Source organism: Primulina tabacum, chromosome 9 (assembly GCF_025594145.1).
Source record: "Primulina tabacum isolate GXHZ01 chromosome 9, ASM2559414v2, whole genome shotgun sequence".
NCBI classification, from domain to species: domain Eukaryota; kingdom Viridiplantae; phylum Streptophyta; class Magnoliopsida; order Lamiales; family Gesneriaceae; genus Primulina; species Primulina tabacum.
This window is the reverse complement of record NC_134558.1, coordinates 38,964,898-38,987,314: the sequence shown is the minus strand read 5'-3', so window position 1 is coordinate 38,987,314 and position 22,417 is coordinate 38,964,898. Positions and strand designations below refer to the sequence as shown.

The following is a 22,417-nucleotide window of genomic DNA, read 5'->3' as shown; positions in this document are numbered from 1 at the left end:
TGCTTAACTATTTCTTGAATAGATGCATTAAATAAAGATAAAATATGAAATTCTTTTGTCAGATTTTTTTCAATGATATTCTTAAGCAATGTAAAAAAAAAAAAGTCCATAAATTTGGGTGTCACTGATTTATTAATTTATTTTCTAAAAAAAAATTTATAAAACATCAGGATATTGATATATATTTTAAAATAAATTACAATTAAATACTTTAAACTTATTACTAATCGTTCACAATTTTTTTTGATTATTTTAAATATGTTTCATGAGTATTAATGCTTTAAAAACTATTTTACTCGTATTTTGAAGAGGAGGTAATTCGTGAGATGATCTCATAAGTCTAAATCTGTGATACAGGTCGACTTGATCTATATTTATAATGAAAGGTAATACTACTCGTTTAAAAAGTAAATTTTTTTAAAAAGTATTGAAGACAAGCAGACACAACACTTAATTACAGTGCTGATTAAAATGTTGTTCATCAAATAGAATTTCGGCTTCACATAAGTTGCATCAATTGTTAGTTGGTTATTCTTGTTATAAGAGTATTGGATACACTTTGGATCCCTAAATTTGTTAAGGAATTTATATCTTATTTATTCAATAGTATTTCTTACGTGTAAATTGACAATATTTTTTAACAAATTTTTTGTCTCGAAACAATGTACAAGTATGCACACTTGTGCATCATTAATTATATTTTATTTTATTCATCAAAATAAATGTGTATTAAATTAAATTATTCTACTGTATATTATGTTAATGTATTATAATACTGCACGCAAAAATTATATCTCAATTATTTATTTAATTAGTACTTTTATGTGGCTGAATTTTTTTTCCTATACAAATTTTCAAAGCACTTGAAAAACATGCGCCTAACCCAACAATTTGATACGCTCCACTTGTAATAATAATATAAAACTCGTGTTTCTGTCATCCATTTACTGCTACTATTTTTCCCTCGTTGGGTGGCTCCTACCACTTATCTCTCTCTGGCCCCCAAAGGCAATTATCACGTGCTAATTCCCCCGTTCTTTACGATCCTTTCTCACTTTTATTTACAGTTTTCGAAAACAAAATCTCAACTTTCGATGGTTGATCCGATTTCAGGGCTCATGTTTGGTATTAATTTACCAAAAAATGTAGATTCGTCACGCCTTACCCTTTTGGCTTATTAGTTTGAGATTTATGTATTTCCGTTTATATTCAAGAAAAGGAAAGTATGTACGAGAATCTCAATCACACCAAATTTGTGGCTGATATTTGAAGATCTGTGCTGAACAAATCGAGGGTTGTTTTCGATAGGTAGAGATATGTCGGGATTACAGCAGTTCTCAGACGGCCGGAGGCCCGGGAAGGTGCCGGAATGGTCGAGTTTTATGCGTACTTGCAATCTTTTGAGTCGGTATATTAAGAAGAAAGGAAGTCTCAGAGATTTCAACCTTGAGATTGATGGGAAAATTGAAAGCCTCGAATCTATAAGTCAGGTTTCTATGTTTTAATTTCCTCGTGCAATTAGTTCACTTTATATCTCTTAACTAATTTCTGTTTTAGCCTTTAAACTGTTGAGTCTGATTACCATATATATTGAGATTTGCGAGGAAATTACTCAAATTAGTAACCTGTAATATTTGTGGGATTTCCTCACAATCTTCATAGATCCGCATCCGGCAGGATATGTAAGACTCTAGGCTTGTATTAACTTTGCAAACTTTCTACTTACCGAGTCATGATTCTGAAAACTTTACCTGTTTTCGCTCATTTTTTTAGATTGAAAATTCATTATCATACTTATTAATTGACAGTGAGAGCCGGATCCGCTCATGCTGCATCAGCTTCTTCAACTGTTAATTTACTTACCCAGATGGATAAACCAGCGCGACCTTCCATGGATTCGTTCCCTCGTCCCGCCAGGCCTGAATCCTCCGTCAATTTCCTCGAAGATACATCAAAGAAAGACATCAAAAGGTTCATTTTTCCTCCTTGAAGAATCAAGGATCACCACCCTTAACACCGAGAATCCTCTAAACTAGCTTTTTTATAATCTGTGGTCATCAATAATCAACAAAGCGATATTTTTTTTCATGATTATTTTCAGCAAAGATGCAACAAAGATTGAATCCAAGACTGCCCAGCTGACCATATTTTACGCTGGTCGGGTCCTAGTATTTGATGGTTGTCCAGCAGACAAGGCTAAAGATCTTGTAAAATTTGCCAGCAAAGACAGCCCCCCCATCTCCGATGGCTTTGTGTATAACATCTTGCATCAAAACCCAAGCCCCAGCGCAGTAGCGGCTACAGAACCTAGCTCACGAGATGGACTTACACCTGTACTCAGTTTTCAAACCGCTGGCCGTATATCTTCGAATGTTGTTGGCCACCAAAAAGCTGGTGGCATCTCGTCGAACACCTCTAAGGACATAGCGAACAACGGGAGTGGCGACGTGGTGTTGAGCTCTGGGACCGAAGCTAGCATTTCACCGCAGCCTGAAGTTAATGGATCTGGTAATTAAATCACAGGAACAACTAATATACTTTTTTTGGAAAAAGAAAGTGAGATTATGAAGTTTGATTCAAAGAAATAAGTCTAAAACAGAGTGTGTTATTGCGTTTACAGATTTGCCTATTGCTAGGAGGTCTTCAGTTCATCGGTTCCTTGAGAAGAGGAAAGAAAGGTATAGCTTCGCTCCCTTTGATATGTTTTAACTTTGTTGAGATGCTTTATTGATTAAACAGATATAAACACAGAGCATGTCAATCAACATCTCAAAGAGATCAATTACTTTAAACAAGGTTTTGAGCTCTAAAACAGGTTCACAAGTCACAAGTCTATCCAGATCGATACCGAACCGGTTGTTAGGGGTTTCGATCTGGCTCTAGAATGAGGGGCTTAGACCGAAAAATAAATCAAGATAGCACGGTGGTCTGGTAGAAACAAATCAAGTATTTTTAGCATGAAGAACCAATGATGTTAGTGAATTATGGAAAAAAATTTAATTTTATTCATCTACACATTGGGCGAACAGAGCTGCTGCAAGAAGGCCATACCAAATTCAAGAACATGCACCCTCTTCTTCTTCCTCCAAAGGAGATGAACACCTGGACCTCAAATTATAGTCTTTGCTGGCGTTCAAGAATGGATCTTTATTTATATATTGTTACCTGTAATGAAAATGAATCATCATCTGATCAGAACAACCAATTAGGGTTTTACCATTGCTTGTTTTATTATATATTTTAATTGATATTTTGTTTAGGTTCGAAAGTTCTTTTTTTTTTGTTTTTTATAGATCGGTGCTGTTAAAAAGATTGATGAAATTATTACTCTTAACATAAGCTGTACGGTTTCAATTTTAAGGATAAATTAGGCTGTTCATTTCTCTCTTCCAAGGGAATTTAGTATACTTTATCAATCCGTGCGATCAAAGACAGAGCCAGCAAATGGAGGTTGGACTGCAAAAAAAATCTAAAAAATTTTAGGAGGGGCAAGAGTAAGTATCGAGGAAGAAAGCGGAAAAATATAATTATTTTTGAGCATCTAGTCAATAAAATTTAAAAACTCTTGGCTCTGTCACTATGTATGATATACGATTATATAATTAGTTATTAAAATTATTAAGTATGAACGTTTTAATAATTGCTTAAAACTATTGTTATAATGTAATGCATATATTTAAATTTTAAATATTATTATAATATATATATATATATATATATATATATATATATATATATATATATATATATATATAATGTTTATATCATTTGAGATAATGATGAATAACTGTCTTCTTTCTTCAAATTGATTTATTTATAATTACATTTATAAATTGATCAAGTGAAACTGTTATTAATATAAAAAATAGAAAAACAAAATTAAAAAATTCTATATTATTTTGTCTGCCAAAATTTTAAATTCCATTACTTCAAATTATGAAAATTTCAATATTTCATAACGATATCAGACTGAAAATCAAAATTTTTAGATATATCAAAATTTTCGGCACGATAAATTTGGAAAATTTTCTCATCACCGAGGCCATTATCTTCATGATTTTATGGGCCAGGTCCTAACCCTTGCCCTATTGAGATCGAAACCCTTTTCTTCCCGCGAGTAAAATCTACCAATGCTAAATATCCAAAACTCCACCTATATTTCCCCCTTTTTAAGTGTTACCTCTAATTTTCTGCTTTTCATTCTTTCTTTTCTTTTTTCTCTTTCCTTTTTTTTTTTTGGTTTTTCTTTCTTGTTCGAGGCATTTTCCCCTTTCCCTCCCTCAAACCCTACCCATTTTCGAGCCCTTCAGAAAAATTATACAATCGATTCCCTTTATTTGAGACCTAACAAAGATGCAGAATCAAAGGTTGAAGCAGCAACAGCAACAGGCTTTGATGCAGCAAGCTCTCCTCCAACAGCAGTCTCTGTATCACCCTGGTCTCTTAGCTGCCCCGCAGGTTTTTTTAAAGAGTCGGATTTGTTGTATTTTCTTAGTTGGTGTGAATCTACGACTGTTCAGCTTTTGCGATCGCGATAATTATTCGTTCTCTCTCTCTCTTGTACGCTTTTGCGATTTATCTGATACCATTCATCGTTCAGTCCTTTATGCAAATTTTAACGAGTAGGTACCGTGTGACTATGTCCCGTATTCCTGTTTACTTTCTGTGTGTTTGAGGCTTCCTTTTTCTCCTCTTGTTGTGGTGTTGCAATCGAGTTCTTGTTGGACTGCTTGTAGTCTGTAGATAATGTTTTATCTAGAGGGCTCACAAACTGTCCTGTCCTTTTATCTCACAACGAGTCATTTGATCACGGAAGGTTTTGGTTTTCATCTAAATGAATTCTTTGTCGTTCCTTTTTACTTGTGTATCTATAGTTTTTCCCCTTTGGGTTGGATGGTGTATTTCGGCAGCCTCATTAAGATTTTGACCTTTATATTTATTAGTTTTTTCCCATTTAATCATTTTTGCAGATTGAACCAATCCCAAGTGGAAATTTACCTCCTGGGTTTGATCCAAGTTCTTGCCGCAGTGTGTGAGTGTTGCTAAGATATATTTTTCAGTTTTTGTTTGCTGCGGAATGCCATGTTGATGCAAAAAAAAATTTAGTCCCAAGTATTTTGGTATTTTACGAGTCTTTGAAGTAATGTAAGATTTTAGTGCCTTTAAATTTTTTTTATGACAGCCCATCTTAATTTTTGAACTTTCCTCCCTGTTAACCTGTAACTTTGGATCATTGTAATTTTTTATTCATTTGATTACTTTGTTAATGCCTGGAAGAAGTTCTCATAAATCCATCTGTTTTTCTTTTTTTTCTTTTTTTTTTAATTTTGTTTTCTTTTCTTTTTTTACTTCTAGGTTTTTCATTTTCTGAGAAAATGCAGGTATGTTGGAAATATACACACACAGGTCACTGAGCCCCTTATTCAAGAAGTTTTTGCTAGTACTGGTCCTGTGGAAGGTTGTAAGCTTATTAGAAAAGATAAGGTACTATTGTTCTCACATATTCTCTTTCCTGCTGATATCATCACACATATTTTTGCTCTTAAGATGATGATGTTCGTCTTCTTCTTTTTTTTTACTTGGTTCAGTCATCCTATGGATTTATTCATTACTTTGATCGTAGATCTGCTGCACTTGCGATAATTAACCTCAACGGAAGGCATCTGTGAGTCAGAATCATTAAATATGTGACTTTAATCTCCTTGTTATTTAGAATAAAGTCATTTGCTTTGTTTCAGTTTTGGGCAGCCTATCAAAGTTAACTGGGCTTATGCTAGTGGCCAGAGGGAGGACACATCAGGTGGGTCTACCGATTAATGCACTATGCTTGTGATGTTTAACTAGTTTAGTGTAACATAAATTTCTAGTAGTTTTTGTCTCATATCAGTTATATCTTTTATTTAGGCCATTACAACGTTTTTGTTGGTGATCTTAGCCCAGAGGTTACTGATGCCATGTTGTTCGCATGCTTTTCCATTTACCCAAGTTGCTCGTAAGAATCCTCTCTTGATCATGCTCTATGTATGCACACATAAGTGATTTAAATTTTTTTGGTTTCCCTACAAAAATGTAGTACCTCCACAATTTCTTTTCTTTTTTTCCTTTTTTTAATATGCATAGAAATAGTCATTTAGGTTTTGCCACATATTGGACATGTGATTTTGTTTTAGGTGATTTTGATTACAATGTTGGCCTTAGTGATGCAAGGGTTATGTGGGATCAAAAAACAGGGCATTCCAGGGGATTTGGATTTGTGTCTTTCCGCAACCAGCTCGTATGTTTTCATAGCTTACATCTGAATTGTTTTTTTAACCAGAATACCTTTAGATTAATTCAATCCTTTTATTTTCATTCAGGAGGCCCAAAGTGCAATTAATGATTTAACTGGTGAGAACAGTTTGAATTAGTTTCTCGTAACAACTTGTTTATTAGCATAGTTTTAGTTGCTTTCATTGTTGAAAAGTTTTTTATTTAAGTGATTTATTTGCTGCTCTTCTATGTTACATCTCAGGAAAATGGCTTGGCAGTAGGCAGATACGTTGCAACTGGGCTACTAAAGGTGCTGCTACCAGTGATGACAAGCAGACTTCTGATGAAAAAAGTGTCGTGGAGTTGACAAATGGCTCCTCAGGTTAGTGGGTTGGGGTTGATTTGATGAAAAATGGTGATTATTGTCATCTAAATGAAGATCTTATCATTCATAGCATGCCTAGACTTTTGCTATGAGTGGTCATCGTGATTTTTCTTTTTGGTTTCATATAAATTTAATGCCATAATTTGCTTTTACAGAAGATGTCAAAGAGGTTGCTAGTGGTGAGGCTCCTGAGAATAATCCTCAATACACAACTGTTTACGTTGGTAATCTGGCTCCAGAGGTAGGAAGCTCTTCAACACATCACATCCTCCCCCTACCATTCATACATTTAACTTTGAAACAATAAAACACAACTAGGTTTCTGTGGGTATTTTTCTATGTTTTCCTCACTAGTGTCAGTTGGTTTTATTTTCTGGAAAATTTGGACCAAGTGGAAAATAGAAATAGTAAGCAGTGTTTTCGCTTAAAATATTCATTAAAATAATTGCAATACCTGTGGTGCACTAGAAATCTTAAAATTTACTTGTATCTCAAAGTGAACCTTTTCTATTCTTTAAAGTGCTTTAGCAACCATATTTCTTTTGTAGTTTATGCTTAATGTTCTTTTGTTGTTTATACTCGCTGAAATGCAAACATACTTTGCATTTATTCTGCCAGGTGACCCAGGTTGACCTTCATCGCCATTTCCATGCACTTGGTGCTGGATCAATTGAGGAAGTTCGAGTTCAGCGTGATAAGGGATTTGGTTTCGTGAGGTATAGCACCCATGCGGAGGCCGCAATGGCTATTTCAATTGGAAATACTCAGTCATTTATCTGTGGGAAGCAAATTAAGGTATGTTGTTTCACATTTTTGTACCCGAGAAGCTTATTTAATTCGAACACAAAGACTTGTATAGCTAATAAAATTCTATATCTCATTACTGATACAGTACGGTTAAGGCTCTCATGGTGTAGTGAATTGCATTAATGATCCAATACAAGATGAATTTTTTTCCCTTTAGTTTTTTCCCGAATCTTTTTATTTTCAAAGTTTAGAGACTGATCTTCCTTTACATGAAGGTGTGTGTTCTCTATTGCTCCCTGCTTTAAAGATTTAACCAAACTAGTTGAGCATTTCCAAAGGAATTACACGTGTAAACGGACGCAGAACTTTGTTTATCAGTTTTATCACTCTTAAACGTGTAAGATGGTTTCTTGTCTACATTTCTATTTTTCTAGCTTGACCCCTGATATTTTAAAGTTTTGTTGAGTGCTTCTGCAGTGCTCGTGGGGTAACAAACCAACTCCAACTGGAACAAGCTCAAACCCGCTCCCACCACCTGCCCCTGTACTCCTACCTGGCCTTTCTGCGGCGGATCTTCTAGCTTACGAACGACAACTTGCTATGAGCAAGATGGGCAGCGTTCACACCCTCATGCACCCTCAAGGCCAACACCCTCTGAAACAAGCATCGATGGGTATGGGTGCTGGTGCGAGCCAAGCCATTTATGATGGGGGTTTTGGGAATGTTGCTGCTGCACAGCAGCTCATGTACTACCAGTAATTCATCAAGATCTGATATTTGGAATATGCCCTCTGTGTGCCCCGCATGGTAGAGTTTTTAACTTTTTAGGATGTTTTATTATATTTTTGTTTTAGGTTGGATTCCCAAGGGCTGACATATGGTGTGTGCTTGTTTTATGTATTTGTACACTTTGATGTATGCTTCTCTTCTTTCGTGTGGGAATCATTAGTGTCTTCTTTGAGGAATATTATGGCTTGTCCTTTTTTTAATACTTCGCGAATTAACTTAATTGCATTATACATTTATACAATTATACTATTATCTGTTTTGACTCTTCAGATTTCCTGTGTAACAGTATCGGAATGACCAGTGTCTTATATGAGGCGTATCTTTTATTTTTGTGGCATATGATACAAAATAAGTATTATTTATTTGCTTCTTTCGCTCTTCGCTTGTAATTTGTACAAAAAATGGTTCTCCTCACTAGTTGTGTTTTGTCTGCCACTGAGATTCCATTGATTCTTCCAGTGTTGTGTATTACTGTTCAAGAATGTAAGCAATGGCCACGCTTTTGCTCTTTTACTTCAAGGGTGGTCGAATTTGTATGAACGGGTCTGAAATTTGTTAACAGTTGCTCGTTGGTTATGGTACCACTTTGATTTGAATAACACAACCTTTATTAGATTATTGTTTATATTTAATAATCTTAAGTTTACTCAACCTATTTGCATTTTTCGTGATCGTTTCATCCTATAATTCCATGCAAATTGAATCAGCAAAACCCTATGAAAAGTATAAGGGAAAAAAACCCAAAAAACCTATGTGTAAAATTGATTGCCTATAAAACTGTGTTTGTTTAAAAAAATCATGCATAAAATTATTTATAAAAAAATAAAGTAAGGTTGTATTTTTAGAGATTAATTTGAAATTCATGGATTTTGATTATATTTTATTGTTAATAATAAAATAATAAATGAAATATTAAGTCTATATATTACTTATTTATGTGTTAATCACGCAAAATAGAATGTATTTCAAATGAGTTCAAATCTATCCTAATTAATATAAAAAGCTGTGAGCATTTGCAACCATACAGGCTCTGATGGCCTCTTTCTTGGTGGCATTTTTGTTCCCCGTGATCACATTCTCAAGTATGGTTGTTGTAAACAGAACTGGTACTTGACAAACCATAACTATTTGATTTCTTAGCCATTTCATTTGCAATGTCCTTAGATCATAACCATCTAAGGAAATAAAGCCTGAAAAATTGATCGCGACTGGTTAGATTTAGTGGGGTTTTTAAGGAATCGAGTGGTTGAAACCATCTGCATTTAGGAGATAAAAAGACCGTGATTATACCCTGGTTTGGATTGTAGAACCTCTCTGTGAGAGCTAAAATGGATGGTGGATCTGCCAGCTCCACTAGCACCAACTAATGCTAGAGTCTTTGATGCATGGATTACTAGGTTTAATGACTGTAAGAATTTGGATAGTTGGTCGAGAAGGGTAAGCCAAAGATACGTCTCTAAATTCGATATTCCCACAAATATTTGGTGGTTTAAATCCATGGGAACTATAAGGATCAACTTCTGGGATCCGATCAATTACTTCAAACACTTAGGTAGTTGCTACAGTTCCTTGTAAAAATTGAGCAAAATACGCCGGTGCCCGTGCCACATGTGACGTCAATCCTAGTAAGTTGAATTTTCTTATAAGACCATAATATAAATTCAAATGTCATGATTTTTTTTCCCTTATGTATTCGATGTAAAAAACACATGCACTTGATTGAGAAAATGTTCATATCTTGAGCGTTGTGGGGGAAGAATAGCTGAAATATTTACCTGCTCCCAGCATTTACACCAAAGAAACAGGCAATGGCAGCACCACCAGAGAGTTGCTCTTTTCAACCAAAATGGAGCCGTACAAGAATGCCAAAGCCCATGTCGCATAAGTAACAAGATAGATAATCCCAATCCCTGCACCTTTTGCGAAACCAATTTTTGTTCCCAGTGGCACCGATCTCTCTAGAAAATTGGCAAATTCTTCTGCCAAAGCATCCTCTGCTACAACAGAAAGCACAGTTCTGATAGAACTAATGGCTTGTTCTGCAATACTTCCAGCTTTCTTGTGAGACACCTTTATTAAAGAAAGGATATCGGTCAATAACTCAGTTGATGAATCCAATACAAGATGTTCGTATACTGCCTTATAGGTTATGCCACATGCAATTGTTATTGGGATCACAGCAAATACTGCCAGGGAGACTTTCCATGATTACATGAAACCAACCATATGGACTCATATGAAGGTAAATATATGATGAACAAAATGTGCCATCTGATTTACAAATTTACTTATACGTTAGACATGTTTCAACTTGAGAATATGGACACACTGAGAAGGGAATATAGCATAACATGTGTTGATCTTCTCCGCCGTCATTTCTTGTATTTGTGCCACATCATTTTTTGTATTTGTGCCACCACAACAAAGGCTGCAAATTTAAGTCATAAACAGACATATCGGAAATCCGTCAAACATTCCAACCATCCTTAATCTTGGATTCTTTAGATTGACTTTAAAATTTATTAAAATTCGCAAGTGCATACCTTCTGCACATCCATCTCTCATCACCTGATGCCTGTCGTTTTCTTGTCATCTGGCAAGTTCATTGACAATATTTCCAAAAAGATAAGAATAACATGGAAGAGATCCTCCGTTAATGAATGCTCCCAAGCATCCCAAAACAATAAGAACAAGGTCCAGCTTTGTTGAATATCTGAACAAGCTAAATAGGCCAACTTATTTTGGCGCCATAGGATCATCTTCTTCGTCATTCTCTTCCCCGATTGCTGACTTCTGATTGAAATCATCACAGTGCCCTTCATGGCCCTGGCTATAATGAGGCAACCTGTTATGAAATAATCATACCATGAGGAATGCTTGACATTTCCTGGAAATTTGATTGTTGATCATCATCGTATGCATGTGATACATAAAACCATATTGGATCTTGATTTTGTGTGGTGGTGCTATAATCAGTCATGCTTAGCTTATCTTTATCAGCCAAAGGGCAACTACTTTTATCACTCACTTCATTGACATTTGACAAAATTGTGCTTTCACAGGGACTGGTATGCTTGTCAAAAGAGTGATTAGTTTCAAGAAATGGGCTTTTGTGATCTGTACCAACATAACTATGAGGCTCAAACCTCCCTGATGGCAATGGATCATAGCTCGAGAGAGAATTATAATAGTAGTGATTGGTGAATCTTTGAAGCCACCATAGGTACGTGAAAGATAATAGTCATTGGCAGATCTCCTGAATATCCTGCTCACTGGATGGAGCGGCTGAAGCATTGGCTGTCCATGGACTAAGTGCTCCCCTGAGATTTTGATCTTCCTGCCATCCGGTTGGCTTGAACTGCCATGAAAGCTCGCCTTGCCACAACCTACCATAATCAGATGCAAAGGGGCTGGTGGGAGTGGGATTTCTCGGCCTATGAGGGGTCAGATCCTGAGAAAAATGGTTGGAGGTATGGCTAGAAAATGACGTAGCCAGATACTGGGACCTATCAGGAGTAGTGTTGTGTCGCCTCTCAGGTGCATACATTGGCGAATTTATAATCTAAGATGCGTGATCTTCCATCAATATAAACTAACATTGATTGACCAAGCAATTGAAAGGCTTGTCGTAGGGAGGAATTCTTTGAGCTTTTTGCAATCAATTATTGATTTTGAAGCAGATGCACAATGCTTGGTGATGGACTGGTTGGTTTCAAAGAAAGATATATAGTATTAGAGTCAGCAATCGGTGGATGCATATACAAAAGACTGTTGCTATAGTTTTGGCAATCCCGCTCGCAGACAAGCATACAAAGCATTTGAAAAGGTTGAAGAGACGGGAACTAATTTACTTGTCAAGAAAAGATCTAATTCGTAGTTTACTCGTTGCGTCATGCACTAGTCATCTGGCATGGTGTCTTTTTCTCTATTTGAATTTTCTTGGACATATTAACCTCACGTAACGTAGAAGGAAGATGCTGCATATTTTTATTGTTTTTTAAGTTTTTTAAACGAAACGGCACCTGCCATTCAAATGCCCTCTAATGCTGCCGGCCCACCTTTTTCTTTAGGTTAAAAATCGAAGAACTACCATGATTCCCTGGGTAAGGCAATCACATGTCGAAAAAGGCTTCCTTGTTGAATGAAAAAATAAATAAATCAAGAACATCATATTTAGAAGTAAAAATTGTTAAATCTCAACCTTAGGTTATCCGTAAGTACATAAGCAAGCTATTCCAATTTTGTACTGACATAGAACAACAAAATAGTTCGCTCGGAAACGAAACATTGCGACAGCAGTTAGAAAGAACACAGACACATGCCTCGAGAAAATCAATCCGGTATGATTAAAAAACCCAACTCCAATCCAATGATTCAGTAACATGTGTGGCCATGATTTGTTTCTTGTCGTGTATGGATAATCCATGAGGAGTTAGATTTCCAAATGTTAAACCAGCAAAGCTACAGCACGTTTCTAGGCAGATATAGTGGAGGAGACCTCTTGGCCAGGCATAATCTTTTGTTTTCTTCCATTCCTCCTGTTATCTGCGACTCTTCCTGCCATTCTCTCCCCTGACTCAACCTGCATTCACATATAAATGTTCCAACTTTCTCAAATTTGCTGCACAGCTTCATCATTGAAAGGCATGCAGTGAAACTAATTAGCAGAACGATAGAAAAAGATACATTAACTTGTGAACATTACCTCTTCACTAAATCCTTCGTATTTAGCAGCTTTAGCTTTTGAATTGCCCGATATCGTAGAGAAGTTTCTTTTACAATGGGTCTCGCTGTAAGAAGGGTTGCGCGATGACGAACATGTAGGAGGGGCAGCAGAACAAGAAGACGATGATGAAGAAAAACCAAAGGAATTGATGTCGCTGTCAAAAATATTGTAGAAGAGTTCTTGCAGTTGTTCTAAACTTTCATTCCCATTTTCCTGCCAACCACAGATTAAAGAACTGCATTGGAACATGTTTCCACGACTCAGTCACTGGCCAATCAAAAAAATTTGTTCTTAACGCATAGGCGGGTCCTGATTTAAATTAGGGAGTGTTTGATGCACTTCTCAGGAATGTGTATCAAAAACCCATATCAGAAATGTGGACATCCAAGATGCAAATAATGGGGATATATAAGTTCCACAAGCACGTGAAAACATAAATTACAAATCATTAACTCAGTCATACGACTCGCAGATCAAAAGGTGCTCCCCTCATCTTCTTCCATGTAACGAAAAGGTCTTTTTGAGGAAAAACATGAAAAATTACAGCATAAGCTACAGGATCAGGCACTCACATTGGATTGGCTCATCATTGATACCATTTCATTCAAGAAATCACCCATACCCTGCGGGCATCACACAAGCAAAAACATTCCATAATCAATAAATGGACACCAAGGGTAATTTTCTGTATAGATCCAGCACCAACTTTATGTCGAAGATAGCACACTTCAAAAATCATAATTTTGGACATACCAAACACGCATGTCAATCTCATATATGGGCATGTTGAATATATATGGACGGCACTAAATTTTTCGCTATTTATGGGACCAGAGGAAAACTAACATATAATAAGCTAAAATTATTTGCAGTTCCCTTATCTGATCCATGATCACTCACACAAAACATGAGATCAGAAGGGCTCATACACAACGCGTGGTCATATAACATAATTTATAGACTTACGTTTTCGTCATCATCGCCTTCGCTGTCATAGACTCCCAAGTCATACAAATACCTTTTATCGCCGTTTGAGAGCACTGTACAAATTCGAACAATGCAGACCATAAGTCTAAATAACAAATACTTGTCTATCACACGATATCTGCGAAAACGAAATATTTTTAATTTTATTCGTAAAATCGTTTGACATACAAAAAAATTTGACCCTTCCCAGCAGGGGATTAAAAAGAATACAAATTGGCTCCCTCTTGATTTCTTGAACTAACATACAACAGACAAATATTTATAATGAACTAGTTTGCAGTCACCAGAATAGGCTTGCTGAATGGCCTGAAATTTCTTCTTCGCATCTTCCAAATGCTTTGCACTGCCCGAGGCGAAGCAGCGATCCGGGTGCCATTTCTACAACATTAAACCAAATAGACCCCGAGTAGCTTTCAGATTTCAGAAGAGAAACAAGAATCCAAAACATGATTGCCGCAAAGCACATAAGTTTTCATTTTCAAAATAACATACAAAAGCTAAGAAACATATATTCTCGTCCAAAATCCAATCGCAATCGATGTTTTCAACAAATTCCGAGATCATCCTTCTCAAGGACCCCTTCCCGTGACTGAGTACGTATTGATTCACGTAAGAGTGCACGTTCAAGCAAGTTTCAATAATACCATTGTCACGGTTATAACCATATCGGAAATATATATATAAAAAATGTTTTTCTCAGTATTTCAACCCAAAAAACAAAACAAAAAAGAAAGAAGAAAATGTTGCTTCAAAGCTAACCAGTGCAAGCTTCTTGTACGCATTCCTAAGCTCTGGTGTCGTACAATCCTTCTTCAACCCCAAAACCGCGTAAAAATCGCTGCTTTTCTCCACCCAGTCAGCCATTCCTCAAAATTCTCCCAACAAACAATAGCTACGGGAATTTTCCTTCTCCCAACGAACCCTTCTCAAATAAGAAGCAGCCGCAAACACAGAAGTTGCGTGTTTTGTTGCTCGCTTTCAATAGGATGCACATGTTACATTATATGCTCAATATATAGGATGCCTAAGCATCACAAGGGGCAAGTGGTCATAAAAATCACATCTTTGCGGGAGTATGACACGGAAACTGGTCCATTTGGAAAGAGAGAGAGAAAGTAGAAACGAAGCCTCCAGAAGCGGTGGGCTTGATATTTCCAAGTGCAATCCTCTTCCACACTTCCTCCTACGTTTCATTCTATACATAAATTAATATGTTATATTTTTACTATTACTCAAATTAAACATTATATATCTCACACTTTTTGTTTTTAAGTATTTGTGGAAAATTGAGATACAATGAAAATTGTTTCTTTAAATAAATTTTATTTTATTTAAAAACTGTTCACACTATAAAAATATTCATGCTTTTAAATACACACGTATATACATACATTCATAATTAAAAAATAAAAATATTCATTAAACTTATATTCAAATTAAACTTATACTATTAAAAGAACTATACAATAATGGATATCGAATTTTAAATTTGTTAATACCATCAATTAAAATATCACAACAAATTCAAACATCTATTCTATTTTATTAAACTTAAAGGACATGATAGAAACCGTCAACTACACCAAAATATGTATATTTATTTTTGGCCCTATATTATGGACAAATTCACCAAAATTGTTTTCTATCAAAATTACGGTGTAATTTATCGCTATTTCTTATAATTATATTTTGAATTTGATTTAAATATAAATCAAACGAATTATAAAAAATATTGTTTATAACCGGATGGATATCACACGTACATTTTGTCATGCCCATGACAAAGTAAAACAAGTGGCAATTTTTATTAATTAAAGAAAAAGAGAACAAGTGGGCGAGTTGCAAATATATAACAATGAATGCGTCCCAAAAACGAAATAAATATGCACGCAATTTGCAGACTGGCTGACTAAAGAAGATGGTGGTAGAACCTGCTATTGGGTTCTTCTCCTCAGATTATTATATAGCCAAATAGTCGTCAAAATAATATTGATTCATGTCACCCAGTCATTGCGTCCAAATATTTTTAGAAACAAATGGAAGGATGAGGATACCAGACCGGTACACTACTAAAATGTGTGTCGATCGATTTTTAAATTTCTAATAAGAATATTTATGATATAAATTGATCTAATTTACTATTATTTTTATTTTAAAATGAAAAATATTTTTTATGAGTCGAGTAAGATATCCATTAACGAGATACCTGATATTATCAGGTTTTTAAAAGAGTGATTTTTAACACACTACCATAACTATACCCCTGAATTCATTAAAGTATAATTAAATAATATTATCCGTATTTTTTGGTCATAAAGTTTGGAAATTTTTGCTGTGCGTTTGAAACATGGCGAAATGTTGCTGAAAAAATTATTTCAAATTTATATCGTGCATCTAAAATGCTCCTACTACTATTTCCTGTCACAAGAAAGATGCTATGTAACGAAACAATTGAGCACTTATTTCACCAAATTTTCAAGAACTTAAAATGGACCACGAGTCAAGTTTTGTAACGAAACAATGGTGCACTTGTTTCACCAAATTTTCAAGAACTTAAAATGGACTAAGAGCCAAGTTTTGTGATACATTTCAGCCGTAAAAAGAAGACAAATTCTTTTTCCAAGCACAAAGCCTCAAAGACAGAGAGCGTCTACTTATGTACCACTACTCGTAAACCGAAGAGAAACCTTTATTATTTCATCATCCATGGCTTAAACAGCTCACATGAATCATAGGATAAATTTTTTTGTGCGATTGGTATCATTGTGTTTGATTTATATATATATATATATATATATATATATATATATTTTACCATTCTCTTGAAGAGTTATATTTATAAATATCAATGTTGAGTTAGAAATATTAAATCACATATATAATGTTTAATGAAGCGCAAAACATTTTCAAATCCATAATTTTCAGGTTTTAACATAATGTAATTTAATATAATAATTTACAATATTTAGGATTTTTTTTTTGCCAGATTCGAGAAATGAAGACGTGGAAAACTAATCCAAAACATACCTTATGTTTCAACAAAACAATTAAGTGATATTCCAAAAATTTCAAAGTAAATAAGGATGCATATTTCAACATTAAATCGCTATTATGTTTTTTTATTTGTTATCAAAAATCCGTATCACATTTAAATCATGCTCAAGCCTGCGAATTAGTTAACGGGTAGTTGAAAAGATATCCAAGAACACAACACATCATTATAATCAACCAGGCACTCGAACCTATCTTTCCTCTAATATAACGCACGAATCAAACTCACGCAGACCAGAATGGTTATAGATGCGTGCAACAACACTGATGACATTCACAGTTTTGCGGAAGAATACGGCAGTATACTAAATCGCAATGCCATTTGGATTGCAGGCAAAAAGAGGGAAAAAATGCTCTTACCTATCACTTGAATACAACCGCAACGGCAACTCTAGCAACAATTTTATGCGACCCTCATCATAGATAAAGCTGGATGAGTTCATCACTAACCACAGACGGGGTTAGAACACCTAAATCCGTAAAAAGTAGGGTAAGATACTGTGGTGGGGTATAATCTCTGGCCGATGTTTCAACCTCAACCTTTGATGGGATTGGTACCCCAAAATCAATGGGACGTAGGGCAGGCACCATGTCTTTTTGGTCAAGTGGATACATGCGAGCAAACTGCAAGTAACACGAAACCATAGTGTGTTCAAACAAAATGCTAACTGAAACATCAATGCATATGCGGACTAATGAACCAAATTCAATATGCAGAAATGCCTGTTTGAGTCTCCCTTTTCTTGATATGACTCAAAATATGGTCACATCATTCATTATATGTGAAAACGAATTGTTGCAGTTTACCTTGTAACTTTCGGCAGCGACATATACTGGTTTATTCATGCTCTTAGCAACCAATGCAATTTGGTAGGTACCCATCATATTTATTATACCTCCACTTTCAACAACTCCGTCAGCACCAACAAACACCATGTCTACTTCATCCATGCTATATGCCACAGCAGAGTCGATTAAGAGCTTGACAGGCACATTAAGCTTGCTGAGCTCATTGGATAATCGTAATCCAGTTCGATCTGGTCTCCCTTCTGCATTTCACGGTTGACTTATATGCTTAGTCAAGCCACCAGTTTGTACAAGTTAAACTGTTGAGCTAATATGGTTTAATCTATTTCACCATTCACATATCCAGATACACGTTTAAATTGCCACGTAGTCTTTTTTAGTTACTTCTCTCGAACGTCGATCAACTTCCCACTAAGTATAAGCAGATACAAGTCCAACAAAGCACTGGACCACATAGATTTTGGGCATAAAGAAAAATAGGATTAATGCTCAAACCTTAGATTTATACTGCAAGGTCATCAAATTCAATCTTATAAAAAGCAAAAAAGTACAAATAGCAAGAAGCTGAAGCAAGAATAAACACCTGTGCAAAAAACTCGAAAGAGCTTCTTGTTCTGAGCAGCTGTTCTCAAAACTTCAAGCACTACTCGAGAGAAGCCATGCACCAGAATGGTACAGCCATCGAAAATAAAATCTTGGCTAAGCATTGCAATGATCTTCCGTGCCTGAGATTTTTTTAACAGCTTTCCACATCAATACATTTAGACATTGATGCAGCGACACATGCAATTTGATATGTGAAGAATGATGATCATTAGAGAATTTAAATCATCTTGCCAACAGATACCTTGAATGATATCTCCCCAAACTTCTCAGCGCGTTCAATCAGTCTAGACTTTGCTGAACCAAAGTCCTCGTACTCTAAGGCTGAAGTTCTTGTCACATATCGCATGAACAGATCACATCCAGCTGTTAAAGAGATGGAAGTTGTGTCCCATGACTGCAAAAAACACGGGGAATAACAACGATAATTATCATTCAACTTTAATTGTGAGACTTGAAGAAACAAATCTCAAAATGGTGAGTAAAATACCAGCCCAATGATCAGCGAACATCAATAAGATGAGAACAAAGTTTGTCCGAGATTAAAAAAAATGATTCATTTTTTTAGAAAAATGTGTGGAAAGCAGTCGAGGTCGAGTGGTCTCGTACATACTTGCTTTATTTTGTATCTTATTTCTGGTTAAATTCTCCCCAATCTCACAATAAGATGCAAACTATGAAATTATGAATCGTGCGGGTGACTCGTCTGAACAATCGTACCTAGGTTCTCGGATACTTTGTTTTCACAGCAAACAAGTAAAAACCATAAAAGGGCTTAATTTCTGCGCGGCGAACATCAAAGATAAACCATAAACAAATAAAAAAAACTACGTATTTTAACTACGTACTTTAAGCGAATCAGACGCTCTTTTGAGTTCGATCTCAAGTTCCATCATAGTGGTAGCTTGACTCGATCGTATAACCGATGACAAAGCCCTAATCGCCGCCACGGCCTCAGCCAAATCCGGCTGTTTCCGCCAGTTATTAAACTCGTCCACCACGCTGAGCTTCTTATCTTCCTCCCCTCCGGACGTATAATTATCAGAAAAGTCATCATCGGGGTGGTGGCCAACGGCGGATTGCGCTTGAGCCAGCCAATCACTAGTGACAACCCCATGGTGCGCCGCACGTGTTTGGTAGTAAAGGGAGAGTTGAGGGTTAGGATTACCGGCGGCCATGACGGTGGAATCGGAGGAAAGGGGCCTGCTGTCAGGGTTAGTGACGGTGTCGTTCTGGTGCCGTTTGTCGAGAATGAAGGAAGCTGACCTGTGCCACATCTGTTTATTCTTGAATTTCTCCTGTTCTGAGGGTGTAAAGCAACCGAATATGAATCAGAATTTCTGCGATTTCGCGGCCTGCGGAAGAATTTGGGAATTATCGGGTGATTTTGTCGAGTTTTCTTAATTTATTCGTTAATTTGAATTAGGGGTACAATCGACCAGCCAAAAAAAATTCAATTAACCTAGCTCGAATCAACTCAAATAATAATTTTCCAGTTTGAACTCGAGTCGATAATATATCAAGTTATTCGAACTCAAAAACCTAGTTTTCACACTAGATTGGATTAAGATGAGATAATAATAAAAAAAAATCACATGAACAACATGTGTCACATCATATAAAAACTGCAGTCGAAAATGGTTGCTTTTGAAGTATTCGTTGATCCTCGTTCACAATGACCCATTTTAAGACAATTGCCAATTCATCCCGAATTCCCTGTTTTTTGAACATCGACAAAGAGTCGATTAAAAAATGACCAATTATTAAGCGAAATGAAGTTCACATTTTGCGGCGTACGAGACCAAAAACAACCACAAGTCCCATAATAAGACAATGATCCTCGTCGGGCTCCACCACCATTGTCAGAACATCTTCTCCCAGAACAACTCCACCTTTAGTTATCTTTCTTTTAACATGTACTAAAATTTATAAGCTGATAATTATTGTTTAATGAAAATACCCAAAAAAATTAATTCATTACCTCAGCAACTAGATTACCAAAGTCGTCGACTATCCTGCAAGATGACTTGCAAATTTGAGCTTCCATAACATATTCACCGGGCCAATTTTTATCCATTCCAACCATCACCTTTAACAACAAACCCCTCCGAGAAATCCCAGAACTTTTCTAATGCTAAGGACTTTTGTCGCGTGAAATTCGGGTTTTTTCTTGTTCTTACCTGTGTTACCTGATCTGTAACACTCCCACGACCCAAGAACAGAGAGGTTCCATAAAGTTAACATGCATTGAATGGTTTAAGAATGACATTATAAACCAATTAAGTGATCTCGCGGAAGGAAATGATACATCTTCTTTTACGTTCGAAACTATTGTGAATAAAACTTTGCCCTTAGCATCCATGATATCGACTTGTTTGCTACATGTTTTATGGTAATTATCGACTCGATAAACGATGCGGCCATCTGAATCGAACACAGTGCAACCATTGCTCCCTGGTATGAGAGATTTCATCAACAGGGTGAATACTTCTTGTTTGGAAGAAACGGGAGTAGAAGAGGAAAGCGTTTGAGGATACACTTTTGCCATGTCAAAAAGCTTGGTTGTGCCCAAAATTATTTTTTGCAAGGAGCTCTTCTATTGTACAATTGCGTTGTGCCGCATGACTTATGCAAGGGGCCAATAGATTCTAGCTTTTGTATCGTGAGTTAGTCAATGGTGTATTGAGATACTTTCTCGCAATCTACCAAGTGCTATGTGAATGTCACACACACCCATGGGTAGGTAGATAATTAGGATGATTTGGTTATTTTTGCCTATACATACAAGTTTTTTACAATGTAAGAATCCACGATCCGTCATTATACGTTGAGTAATAGAACAGAGTCTCGAGAATATTATTAGATTATTGTGATATCTTCCACATAAGCATATGATGTCAACTGACCCCAATAGTTTTGGCTTCCATCGCTAATCTACCTCTATATACAGTTCAAAAGCCATTTCTGGGTGGTTAAATAGTCAATCATAGAAGATTTGTTCAATTTCTTCTTTTCGGAACCCAATATCTCTATCTTTTGTTGTGCATTTGGTAAACTCTGGACTAACACAATAATTTGCAAGTAACACTGATCAGGTAAAACCATGTTGTACAAACCTTGTGCGATCCAAAAAAATATTGGAAAAAAATAGTCGAACAATCACTTACTTCATAAACTTAGTTGTCCAATATTTTTAATTGTTTTATCTTGAACTTTAGGTCGACATTTCTTCATAAGCTTGAAGTGACAAGATTCTTTTCATATCTGAAATATAATACTTGTATCCCAATAAAATCAATTTTATTTTCTTTGTGTTTTATCCTCTTTAACCAGAAGTCCTAAATCCAAACAATTAAGACCACAATCCAAAATACAGATCGAATTTAACTTTGCGTACCCGGATCCAATGACGTTTTTATAAAATACAAAGTATACACTTCACTTAATAAACGCAAGACACAAAATTGAAGGCATGTTAGGAAAAATTAGTTAGATAAATGTTAGAGTGGGGTTGGTTATACACAGTTGTTAGTCCCAATGGCAGAGCCAGATTTATATTTTTACACGCGCTATTATTTTCTAAGTGTTGGTTTCTGTATATTTTTAAAATGGAGTCGCTTTTGGCAAATTAGACTAAATTTAATGTATAAAAAATTAAACAAAAAATTGGGTCACCCGAGCGGTATACATGGCTCCATCCTTGGCTAGCAGCTATATTTATCCACGGAAAATTGCCTCTTACTATTGTATGTTATTTTCATCTCATTTGTTTATAAGCACTTCACTCATGTTTTCAACCTTCGATTTGAATCCATAGTTTATGATGAAAAACTGACATTCCAATTTCTCCTATTTAGAATCAAAAGTTTCTATTTCTTTTAAACATTCATATGTTGTTGATGTGATGTCTATAATTATATTTAATAGATGGATATCACCTCAACGATAGTTACATAGTTAAAATCAAATCTATATAAAGTAATAATCGATAAATTAATGACCTCTTTAAAGTAATATTTTTTTAACAATCTTGATTTGGACCAATGTACTAAATTAATAATTTCTATAAAAAT

General features: G+C 35.6%; 4 protein-coding genes, 1 long non-coding RNA gene and 1 pseudogene across 11 annotated transcripts; 2 read left to right on the top strand and 4 right to left on the bottom strand.

Moving 5' to 3' along the window:
- The first annotated feature begins 978 nt into the window (after window positions 1-978).
- LOC142556028 (protein TIFY 10b-like) lies at window positions 979-3,216 on the top strand. 2 transcript variants are annotated; one of them, XM_075667230.1, is made up of 5 exons: window positions 979-1,485; window positions 1,809-1,971; window positions 2,102-2,508; window positions 2,621-2,678; window positions 2,752-3,008. In XM_075667230.1, the coding sequence occupies exons 1-5, from the start codon at window positions 1,317-1,319 to the stop codon at window positions 2,789-2,791; spliced, it is 837 nt and encodes a 278-aa protein (XP_075523345.1). In that variant the 5' UTR covers window positions 979-1,316; the 3' UTR covers window positions 2,792-3,008. The 2 variants fall into 2 exon arrangements, with proteins under 2 accessions (XP_075523345.1, XP_075523344.1); XM_075667229.1 differs by lacking the exon at window positions 2,752-3,008 and adding an exon at window positions 3,030-3,216 and having other exon boundaries at window positions 980-1,485.
- Window positions 3,217-4,115: 899 nt separating this feature from the next.
- On the top strand, window positions 4,116-8,370 carry LOC142556025 (oligouridylate-binding protein 1C-like). 4 transcript variants are annotated; one of them, XM_075667224.1, is made up of 12 exons: window positions 4,223-4,458; window positions 4,971-5,032; window positions 5,382-5,484; window positions 5,589-5,665; window positions 5,739-5,800; window positions 5,905-5,992; window positions 6,199-6,274; window positions 6,357-6,387; window positions 6,512-6,631; window positions 6,790-6,875; window positions 7,253-7,429; window positions 7,859-8,370. In XM_075667224.1, exons 1-12 carry the CDS (start codon window positions 4,354-4,356, stop codon window positions 8,138-8,140), a joined length of 1,269 nt encoding a protein of 422 aa, XP_075523339.1. In that variant the 5' UTR covers window positions 4,223-4,353; the 3' UTR covers window positions 8,141-8,370. The 4 variants fall into 4 exon arrangements, with proteins under 4 accessions (XP_075523338.1, XP_075523339.1, XP_075523340.1 ...); XM_075667225.1 differs by having other exon boundaries at window positions 4,271-4,458; window positions 5,624-5,665; XM_075667226.1 differs by having other exon boundaries at window positions 4,330-4,458; window positions 5,356-5,484; window positions 5,624-5,665.
- Window positions 8,371-8,471: 101 nt separating this feature from the next.
- Window positions 8,472-12,052, bottom strand: LOC142556027 (uncharacterized). Of its 3 annotated transcripts, none has more exons than XR_012822504.1 (4): window positions 11,199-12,052; window positions 10,714-11,015; window positions 9,946-10,598; window positions 8,472-8,715 (listed from the first exon to the last, which is right to left on the bottom strand). It is a non-coding gene; the product is annotated as an uncharacterized LOC142556027 (long non-coding RNA). The 3 variants fall into 3 exon arrangements; XR_012822505.1 differs by having other exon boundaries at window positions 11,294-12,052; XR_012822503.1 differs by having other exon boundaries at window positions 10,714-12,052.
- Window positions 12,053-12,340: 288 nt separating this feature from the next.
- LOC142556026 (uncharacterized) lies at window positions 12,341-15,069 on the bottom strand. Its single transcript, XM_075667228.1, has 6 exons — window positions 14,643-15,069; window positions 14,168-14,261; window positions 13,863-13,936; window positions 13,469-13,519; window positions 12,876-13,109; window positions 12,341-12,752 (listed from the first exon to the last, which is right to left on the bottom strand). The coding sequence occupies exons 1-6, from the start codon at window positions 14,745-14,747 to the stop codon at window positions 12,645-12,647; spliced, it is 666 nt and encodes a 221-aa protein (XP_075523343.1). The 5' UTR covers window positions 14,748-15,069; the 3' UTR covers window positions 12,341-12,644.
- A 2,061-nt stretch (window positions 15,070-17,130) lies between these two features.
- On the bottom strand, window positions 17,131-19,790 carry LOC142556021 (uncharacterized). The gene is made up of 5 exons (XM_075667222.1): window positions 19,193-19,790; window positions 18,589-18,741; window positions 18,325-18,466; window positions 17,742-17,983; window positions 17,131-17,558 (listed from the first exon to the last, which is right to left on the bottom strand). Exons 1-5 carry the CDS (start codon window positions 19,619-19,621, stop codon window positions 17,352-17,354), a joined length of 1,173 nt encoding a protein of 390 aa, XP_075523337.1. The 5' UTR covers window positions 19,622-19,790; the 3' UTR covers window positions 17,131-17,351.
- Window positions 19,791-20,068: 278 nt separating this feature from the next.
- Window positions 20,069-20,950, bottom strand: LOC142556022 (protein LURP-one-related 4-like; annotated as a pseudogene).
- Between the last annotated feature and the right edge of the window lie 1,467 nt (window positions 20,951-22,417).

Excerpts from the sequence above, each read along its gene's own strand:
- LOC142556028 (XM_075667229.1), top strand. The coding sequence starts at position 1,317 with ATGTCGGGATTACAGCAGTTCTCAGACGGCCGGAGGCCCGGGAAGGTG. Across the intron at positions 1,486-1,808 it reads TGAAAGCCTCGAATCTATAA|TGAGAGCCGGATCCGCTCAT; the intron begins GTCAGGTTTCTA and ends ATTAATTGACAG. Across the intron at positions 2,509-2,620 it reads GCCTGAAGTTAATGGATCTG|ATTTGCCTATTGCTAGGAGG; the intron begins GTAATTAAATCA and ends TTGCGTTTACAG.
- LOC142556025 (XM_075667223.1), top strand. The coding sequence starts at position 4,131 with ATGCTAAATATCCAAAACTCCACCTATATTTCCCCCTTTTTAAGTGTT. Across the intron at positions 5,801-5,904 it reads CCAGAGGGAGGACACATCAG|GCCATTACAACGTTTTTGTT; the intron begins GTGGGTCTACCG and ends TCTTTTATTTAG. Across the intron at positions 6,388-6,511 it reads TGCAATTAATGATTTAACTG|GAAAATGGCTTGGCAGTAGG; the intron begins GTGAGAACAGTT and ends GTTACATCTCAG.
- LOC142556026 (XM_075667228.1), bottom strand. The coding sequence starts at position 14,747 with ATGGCTGACTGGGTGGAGAAAAGCAGCGATTTTTACGCGGTTTTGGGG. Across the intron at positions 14,262-14,642 it reads CGTACAAGAAGCTTGCACTG|AAATGGCACCCGGATCGCTG; the intron begins GTTAGCTTTGAA and ends TTAATGTTGTAG. Across the intron at positions 13,110-13,468 it reads CAATGATGAGCCAATCCAAT|GAAAATGGGAATGAAAGTTT; the intron begins GTGAGTGCCTGA and ends TGTGGTTGGCAG.
- LOC142556021 (XM_075667222.1), bottom strand. The coding sequence starts at position 19,621 with ATGTGGCACAGGTCAGCTTCCTTCATTCTCGACAAACGGCACCAGAAC. Across the intron at positions 18,467-18,588 it reads TTGGGGAGATATCATTCAAG|GCACGGAAGATCATTGCAAT; the intron begins GTATCTGTTGGC and ends AAAAAATCTCAG. Across the intron at positions 17,984-18,324 it reads CTTTCGAGTTTTTTGCACAG|AAGGGAGACCAGATCGAACT; the intron begins GTGTTTATTCTT and ends CGTGAAATGCAG.